Source organism: Octopus bimaculoides, chromosome 1 (assembly GCF_001194135.2).
Source record: "Octopus bimaculoides isolate UCB-OBI-ISO-001 chromosome 1, ASM119413v2, whole genome shotgun sequence".
NCBI classification, from domain to species: Eukaryota; Metazoa; Mollusca; class Cephalopoda; order Octopoda; family Octopodidae; genus Octopus; species Octopus bimaculoides.
Window position 1 is genome coordinate 178,343,772 of NC_068981.1, and position 9,804 is coordinate 178,353,575.

The 9,804-nt window shown below is 36.7% G+C and overlaps 1 protein-coding gene across 1 annotated transcript in view; it reads left to right on the forward strand.

Annotated features, from left to right (window-relative positions):
• The first annotated feature begins 8,616 nt into the window (after window positions 1-8,616).
• Window positions 8,617-9,804, forward strand: part of LOC106871679 (putative sulfiredoxin) — a 14,744-nt gene continuing 13,556 nt past the window's right edge. Inside the window, exon 1 of the mRNA XM_014918277.2 lies at window positions 8,617-8,919. Coding sequence (XP_014773763.1) covers window positions 8,650-8,919 — 270 coding nt within the window. The 5' untranslated portion in view covers window positions 8,617-8,649. The remainder of the gene's footprint in view (window positions 8,920-9,804) is intronic.

A 9,804-nucleotide genomic window follows, 5' to 3' on the forward strand; every position in this document is an offset into this window, starting at 1 on the left:
CTTTAACGGCACAACCCTACTGCGCGATGTATCCACTGGCAAGCCACGACCGATCGTCCCATCAGCCTGGCGCAAGAAAGTTTTGGACATCATTCACGGACCTTCCCACCCAGGTATTTAATCCACACGGCGGGTGCTGTCAAGCAAATTTATCTGGCACGGTATGGCCAAGCAAATCGGGAACTGGACTAGGTCCTGCATCCCCTGTCAACAAGCCAAGGTCCATCAACACACCAAAGCACCCCTCGGCAACTATGAACCACCTCAGGCTCGATTCAGCTATGTCAACATCGACCTTGTCGGCCCCCTACCACCTTCACAGGGTTGCTCATATCTACTGACCTTGGTGGACCGCTACAAACATTGGCCTGAAGCTATCCTCTGCAGCACAGAAACACAAGAAGTCAGCCGAGCTTTCATCGCAAACTGGTTTGCCCGTTTCGGTGTCCCAGATAGCATCTCATCCGATCGGGGTTCACTATTCACCTCAAAGGTGTGAAATTACATGTATGACCTTTTCGGAATCACAATGAACTGCACAACAGCCTCCACCCACAGGCCAACGGATTAGTGGAGAGATTTCACCGCCGCCTGAAGGAATCACTGACAACCAGAGGATCTATTTCAAAACGGGGGCACCAGTATTTTCTTAACGAAACACTTTGAAACTTGGGACACTGGTAGAATGTGTCATATAAAACATCTTTTTCTCTTAGTCTTCTTAACAAAAAAACGTACATCGCAAGTTATTTCATGTTAAAGTTGTCGTATTTCTGTAATTTCAACCAATGACTGACGTCCATTCAGCCGTAAAAATTAAGTGCTGACTACGTAAACAAACGATTCTCGGCGGTGATAAAATTATTATTTCCTTGTCAAAAAATGGCTGAAGCATATTGGCAGTAGCTAATAAACCTTTCTATTATAGGCACAAGGCATGGTTTTTGAGGGAAGGAGCAAGTCAATTAGGGTTAGGGTTAGGGAAAACGAACACACGTGTGTTGCCTCTGCAAAATGTCAGAAGTAATCGAGATTAAATACGCTTTACACCGCTTAAAGTGCCAAAGGAGTAAGTGCAAACAGCTGAATACTTGTCAGTGATTGGTTGAAATTATCGAAATAAGACAATTTTTTACATGAAATAAATCCGAATACAAAAATTTTTTTCTGTTCTATAACACAAAATAGATAAGTATACGAAGTTTGAAAGTCTTTCGGTACCAAAAACACTACATAAAACATAAATGAAAACTGGTGCCCCCGTTTTGAACAAGATCCCAACCGGACTTAACGGGCCAACTTGCATCGACCAACTCCCATGGGTAATGCTGTTAATCCGCACTGCCCCCAAAGAAAATCTCAACACTTTCTCCGCGGAAATGGTGTACGGTGTTCCTCTTACAGTGTCAGGAGAGTTCCTTCCGAATACAAATTCAGACCCGGATGTCAAAAGGTACTTCGCTCAACTGAGAGACAGCGTGGGCCAGTTGCGCCCTGTTCCCATGTTGACACACGGTACACCCAGATCATCCGTACCAAATGACCTCCTCACGGCTAACTTTGAGTTCGTTCGACGTGACACACGACGAAGACCCCTCCAGTCACCCTACGATGGTCCATATCAAGTCATACACCCGGGAGATAAAACATTCCAACTCCTAATTGGTGGACGACAAGACACAGTCTCCATCGATAGATTGTAACCGGCCCATTTCGATATTGACAGCCCCGTCCAGGTGGCCCAACCACTAAACAGGGGCCGTCCTAGACAGATCACACCAACCCTTGACAAGGAACAGTCACCAAAGAATCGAGTAACCACAAGCAGGGTTAGGACAATTAAAACGCCATTCCGCTCATCATCAGGCGAGCCGCACTGCTAAAAAAAGAATTGAAGATAATTTTTCGTTCGGCGTGTCATGCAGAAAGTCTCGCAGGCCCCTAGGTTGCTCACGACTGCACCAAGTACTCACACGCACACACACAGTATAAAATCTTATAAAAGAAAATGATACATGACACTTGTAATTAATGATAAATTTTGGAATTAAATCTGTATTTGAAATATCCTTCATAACAAGATATTTTTGTTTCGTATCTGACATGCACACATTTACGTTTGCCAATTGTGGTTAAATCTTTCGATATTTCTTCGCATGTCTATGTGTATTGTGTTGTCCAATGCCATTCTTGGTCTTTATGTTAACACTTGTTGAATAAAGAAATCAATTATACGCATTTATAAAGGGAGGTAACTCTGAATTTTATTTCTCTATTGCCCACAGAGGACTAAACATAGAGGGGACAAACAAGGACAGACAAAGAGATTAATGTCGATAACATCGACCTCAGTGCATAACTGGTACTTATTCAATCGACCCCGAAAGGATGAAAGGCAAAGTCGACTTTGGCGGAATTTGAACACAGAACACAACGGCAGATGAAATACCGCTAAACACTTCGCCCGGCGTGTTAACGTTTTATTCCATGTTTTTTGTTACACGTATATCGAGTGAAGAAAGACGTCATTCATAATCTGTTGAATTCCTTTGAAGATGAAAATGTATGGAGATGATTGACATTAGAATAATCAATGTATAGCCGAAGTTTCAGAAACTAATAACATTTTAAAGGTTACTTTACGGTTACATATTTGCTGTAGAAGGGTAATCCATCTATATTTTTACTCCCCAAATCACGAAGTATTGAAAAAAAAAAAAAAAAAAAAAAAAAAAAAAAAATGCAGAACAGCAAATAAAATATTCAAATGATAGATTATAAAGATAGAAGACCAACCTATTTATCAATATACCCGGAACTACTACATTGTGCAATGTAACCCTCTTTATTTAAAACTGTTGGGAGTTAAAGTTCAAGAAAATTTGACTGTTATTTCTAGCAAATCAGACGACAATACAGAAACTTCCTTAGTTAACTCATTCACAGAGATATATAAGATAGTAGACTGTGGTTTGAGAGAGATTTAGCCGGTATTTCTAGATGTTTTAGATTTGATTTTTAGAAAAGATTTCTACACCGATATAGTTTTTCATGCTAGAAAGCTCATGCTAATTTAAAAACTTAGTTTAAATTAGTTTGGATTCAAGAAGTAGTTCTGGGAATATATGGCAATTCCGACTTTTAGTGTGTCAAGATTGGCTGAAATTCTTCAAATTTCAACCTTTAAAGGCTCGTAACTTTTCCATTGTTAATTTCTCCAAAAATCGTGGTTACCTATGAAAAATTATGTCTGTGTATAAATTGAAAAAAATCGGATCTGATGTGTCAAACTGAAAAGATTCAAAACATCCGACGTTCTACTACTTAACTCGTACTCATTTTAACAATCTCGGAACGAAGAAAGGCAATGTTGACCTTAGAATATAAAGGGACATAACTTTATGTAATTCGGCATTTTGACTAATGTGTTACCGTTTCTGCATCTATAGATATAACATTTACTAAGTACATGTTTTTAGTTATTAAATAAGTGACAATTAGTATGTAAATAATTTCCTGTACTGATTCAATCAAAAACAAATGATCAGTCTACAATAGCTTCAAAAATAAATCAGCTCCTCATATAAAAGGAATTAACATGAGAGTTATTTGGAAGATCAATCCTTTAATTCTTGGAAATTATCTTCCTTTTTCTTTGAGAGTCACTAAGAATTACTGTTACAATTTCTGCTTTATTTTCTTTGCCCTTCTCAGATAAAATTTCATTATATTAAGAATTTATTGCATATGGTATTCAATACTTCACCTGTTGCTTAATCATCTAAAATTTTCAGTTGTTTCTCCTAATTCCTTTTACTTTAACTTATGCCAATTCTTTTTGCCATATTTTATACCTAACCTTTTTTCTATATGTAAAAACCTTTCTATTGATCTGTAAGCTTGAGTAGACTGTATTATGCTAATTAGGTTAAACATACCAAAACTATGCAAATAGACAACTATGGGCCCATAGTCTATTGTCTGCAAACAAAGATCAGGCTGTTCTTTCCTAAAGTGAGGAATTTCAATAAATTAAGAATTTATTGTGTACAACATTCAGTAGACTATTCCAGGTTCATGAGCATCTATCTACTATATAGATCCTGGCATATATTTAACTATCCCAAATTATATTTCCCCAGTAGATACACTAAAGGTATTTTTTACTACCGTTCTTAGATTGTTATATACAAAGTAACTACTTCATTCCATTGTCTGTTTCTGGTTGATTTATATTCTAATCACCTGTGATAATTTTTACTTATTGTATAGATAAACGAGTAATGTCTTTATTTCTACAGTGGCCAATGAGATGGATGAATACTGTAAATTTTAGCATATACGTCTGAGAGAAAAAAAGAAAAAAATCTTTTCAATTCTAGAGTTTGACTTATACAGCAACATTAAAATGTGAACCTTTACTACAGAATGACCAACCAATGGAACAGCACTTCTAATAATTGCTGCACACTAATTATCATAACTCAAATAGGTCACCACAAATATTTCTACTAAAACTTGCGTTTGGTGAACATGTTTAACATATTAACACAGAGGTTAATATAAAGTAATAAAATTGTAATACAGGTTCAATATCATATTAATGTTACTGTGCACATTGTATCCAACAGTTAACACACTGACAGTAAACATTGACCAGAATGTCACTGGACCCAAGTGGAAGGTCAGACAACCATGCTATGCATGCCACTTGTGTAATTTAATGATAGCACATTGCATTGTGAATTCTCATGAATATATGCATTTATGGCTTATAGCTGTTACAAAAAATAACAAATGCATTTAATATAACATTTAAATTATGTGCAAGATTTGCATGTTTCATAGACTCATGTGGTAGTCTTAAGCCTAACACAGAATTTTGAGCTAAAATTCTTGAGGTTGACTCATATACCAGGCTGACTTACATGTTAGGTTGACTTATGTGTCAAGTTGACTTATATCAGATTAAGAATGAAATGTCCGATTTTCTTATTCACCAAGTTTGACAGTCGTTAACTCTATTTTATCCTGACAATTCTTTGTTTTACAACATCAAAGAGTTACACCATCATTTTTCAAAATGCAGTTCATGGTGTCTGATTATATTGTGAGCTTTCTTTTGTAAATCAATTTTTGTGACCCCATGGATTGATAAAAAATTCGTGTTTTTTATGAATATGAGTTCCATTGTGGAACCAATGCATCCCAGACCGCTCGAAACATCAATGAGGTGTTTGGTGGAGATGTGGCGAATGAGTGCATTGTACGTCGATGGTTTGAGAAGTTCCAGTCTAGTGACTTTACTCTTGAAAATCAAATCCCGTAGTTGATCTGAGACCAAGGTGGATAATGATGAATTGGAAAATGTAGTGAAAGTGGATACATCTCAAACTATGCGTGAGTTAGCAGGAAGATTTGATGTTTAGATTTCAACTGTATTGGACCGTCTGAAACAAATTAGCAAGGTAAAGAAGCTGGACAAACTGAATGAACATCAAATGACATGTGGTCTTGAAACTTGCTGTTCTTTGCTTTCATGGCATAAAAGTGAACCATTTTTACATTGTATTGTTATGTGTGATGAAAAATGGATTCTTTTCAACAATAGCAAGCATTCTACACAGTTGTTGGATAGAGACAAAGTGCCAAAAGACAATCCAAAAAAGAATATTCATCAAAGAAAGCTAATGGTGTCTGTTTGGTGGTCCAGCACTGGTGTCATCCACTACAACTTCATAAGTCAATTACAGCAGATGTATGCATCAACCAGTTGGATGAAATGATGAGTGAACTTACAATTAAACAACTGAGATTAGTCAATAGAGACAAGCCAATTCTCTTGCAAGACAATGTTTGACCACATGTTGCATAAAGAACGCTACTCAAGTTATAGGAACTGAACTTGGAAGTACTCTGTCATCCACCATATTCACTAGACCTTGCACCAACTGACTATTATGTTTTCCAGACATTAAACAACCTTTCGTGATTTCACCACTTCTTGCTCTCCAGACTATATCACTGCTGGTATAAATAAGCTACTGATAAAATGGCAAAATTGTGTTAATAATTTAGGTGCAAACTTTGATTAATTGCATTGCTTTTTGTTGAGATAAAGTAAAATAAACTTTCAGTTCAAAATTGGACATTTTGTTCTTAATGACCTGATATATTAGATTGATTTATGAGGCAATATCAAAAGGTTCCTGGACTAGTTATCTTTAATAAATAATGTATTTACATAAGTTTTAACATCGTTTCCTTTGAAATAGTCACCTTGCCCAGCAAAACACTGGTCCCAGCATTCCTGTCATTTTTGGAGTCTGGCCTGGAAGTCGTTTTCCATAAGTGAGTTGAGGACCTTTGCAATTCGCTCTGGATCTCAACAACGGTATTAAAACAGTGATCTTTGAGCTGGATTTTCATTTTGAAGACGAGATGGTGAATAGGGCGGATGCAGAAGAACTACTATGTTGTTTTTGGCAAGAAACTCACAGATGAGGAGAGTTCAGTGAAGAATCCAATTCTTTGCACTCCACAGATCCAGTCACTTTTGCTGAATGTCCTTCCTCAAATGCCTCAAAACATCACAGTAGAACTCTTGATTGATGGTCTGGCCTGGGCGGGGTACGAATTCTCAATGCACAGTACTACATTTCTGGGGCTGATGCTTATGGTAGGTCTACCAGATTGCTCATTGTCTTCCAGGGACGTTTTTCCTCTTTTGAAGCATCTATGCCACTCAAAACATCGCATACAACTCATTGCTTATCACTGTAAGCTTGCCAAAGCATACTCAATGTCTCTGTAGCAGACTTCCCAAGTTCAATGCAAAATTTCGCATTGGCTCTTTGTTGCTGTCCATGACAAAATCACAGGCTACAACATACATGTGATCACAAAAACACAAATTTTACAATTTGTGATGTAAACACATAAAGGTCACTGCTACCTCTCTCTACTATCATCTGTAGGCTGTCTGTTTGCTCGTTTGTCCAGCAAAATGAAAGTAAATGGTTCAGGGAAAGCTATTATACTTTTTCTATATATATAAAATCGAAATTCTGTCTCTTTTTTCTCCGGCAAAATGAAAGTACCTGGTTCAGGGAAAGCTTTTATGCTATTGCCTAATTTGTCTCAACAAAAATTATGCAATGGTACAACACTAACTGTGCACAAACATATGAGTAAGTGCGCTGAGGCAAATATTCTCAGTGGTCGTGGTAAAGGTGAGACTGTCTTCATTCCTCACATACCAATTGGAATAGGACATCTAATATCCCATTCCAATTTAAGCTTTTACAGTTTCCTATCCCACTTTCTTTTAGCCATAAGCATTAATAAAATTCAGGGCCACACATTAAAAGTTGCTGGGTTACAACCTGAAGAACCATGCTTTTCACATGGTCAACTTTATGTAGGAATAAAAGCAAATATTTTTGCTTATGCAACCCGAAATAAAACAAAAAAAACATTGTTTATAAAGAAATATTGACTCTTAATACAACATGAATACTTCAATAACTTAATGTGTATGACATCAATCTTTTTTCTACTTCAATTATTACGTGTTTTCTCTTATGAAATACACACATAGAGGAAGAGTAAATCTAAATCTGTACCGGTAGTCTCATCCTGGTTCAGATTCAAAAATGAATCTTTCAATTTTCCTTGAAAGATTCATTTTTAAATGTCTCAAAAGTGTCGACCCCCCCTCCTTCGTAACCTGCTTCCTCTATCTGTGGTGATGACAGGCATTGTTCTCCCAGTCAGTCTCCTGCATATCACAGGCCTTTAATGAGGACTTGACACAGTCCTTAAATTGCAGCCTTGATTTCTGCCGGGGTCTCTTTCTATTCACAAGTTCCCCATATAGCATCTGCTTAGAGATCCTGCTATCCTTCATTCTAATGTGTCCAGTCCAACGTAACAGGTGCTTGTGCACCATCGCCTCAATACTAAAGATATCAGCTGTCCTCAGGACCTGTGTGTCTGGAGCTTTTAAGGCCCAGCCAACATTCAGAATGTGCCTGAGACATCTCTGATGAAAGCGTTCAAGGACCCTTACATGACGTCTGTAAAGGGTCCATATCTCATATGAGTAAAGGAGTGATATCAGTACACATGCATGGTACACAGCAATTTTTGTACACATACATAAGTACACACACACACATACGATGGGCTTTTAGTTTCCGTCTACCAAATCCACTCACAAGGTTTTGGTCGACTCGAGGCTATAGAAAAAGACACTTGCCAAAGGTGCCACATAGTGGGACTGAACCCGGAACAGTCACGAGCCTGTTCAGTCTTAAAACACATCGCCAACTGTACAATTTATAAACTAGTTTTGAAGGAAATATGAGGCAGTAGACTGCAGTTGTAAATTCCAACCGATTACGCACATACACACCATCATGTCTTTCATTCTCTCTCTTTTCCTCATGTACATCTAAAGCAAGAAGAATGTATGTATTCCCACCTAGTTTTATATTCTAACAATTATTTGTACGCAATATCCTTGACAAAAGCAAACTTAGGACACACCTTAGCATAATTGATGTGTTGGTACCGGACAGTTTAAAGGAAGTCATATAAAGTTAAATGATTGGTTAGACAAGTGAAACGTCACCATATTTATTTACCATGTACTTAGAAAGGTTTTACTCCGTTAAGTTGTTTTCATTAGGTGTTTCACATACATTATCAAAGCATCTCAATACTCCTTTTTCAAAGTCACCGATTGTATTTTATAGACAAATGTGTACTAAAAGTGATACCGATCAAAACATTGACAAGACGATACATGATGCCCACATCACCGACATTCACGACGTTCCTATTAATATTATCCAGCGACCAATACCTCCAGTACTGGATTCAGAGAAACTCAAATCATTGATGGAAACTATTAAGGTAAATTATACTGTTATGTTCGCTACATTTGATACTTTCTCGAGTTGTTATTGATAAACATTAACTTGTTATCGTTGTAGTCGGTGCTGAGGGGAAGTAACTCTAGATAGTTTGCTAATAATGTGGTTGACTTAATACTTAATGTTTTGGGATTGATCATTGTCTGAGAGAGAAAGAATGTTCTTTCACTCCCTGTCTTAGATAATTTTAATAGAGTCAAAACTTCACTAGTTTCTTAGACTACTGCATTAGTTAATGCATATTTATATTAAATTATTACCCCTTAAAGTTACTTTGCTTTTTTTGTATGTGTATTTTCTTGCAAAACTTGAATAGGTTTAAGTTTCTTATGGTCAACAGAATCACAGGCTCGACATGTTGCAGTGGAACTATTTTGGCAGGAAATAGAGACTAGGATAGTGTTAATATACATTGAAAATTTAATAATCTCATTTCAATACCCAGTTCTGTAGGTTCTGTATAGTGATCTAACATTCTTGGCACAAGGCCAGCAATTTCGGGGAGTGGGTAAGTCGATTGCATCGACGCCAATACCCAACTATTTTATCGACCCTGAAAGGATGAAAGGTAAAATCGACTTTGGTGGAATTTGAATGGGAAGACGTTTTTGTCAGCAGCAAATAAAATAATGCCGGTGTTACTTCAAAAATTTGCCAAAAATTATCAATAATTAATAATATCAGGGTAAGAAAAAATTTTGGAAATTTTTTACTACCAATGGCCTATCATGTAGAAAAATTAGTCAATAGACTATATATTATTCATATAAATACAGTGTACATTTAAACACATAAGAGGTATCTATTATGTATATGTATGCATATATATATATATATATATGTATATATATATATATATATATAT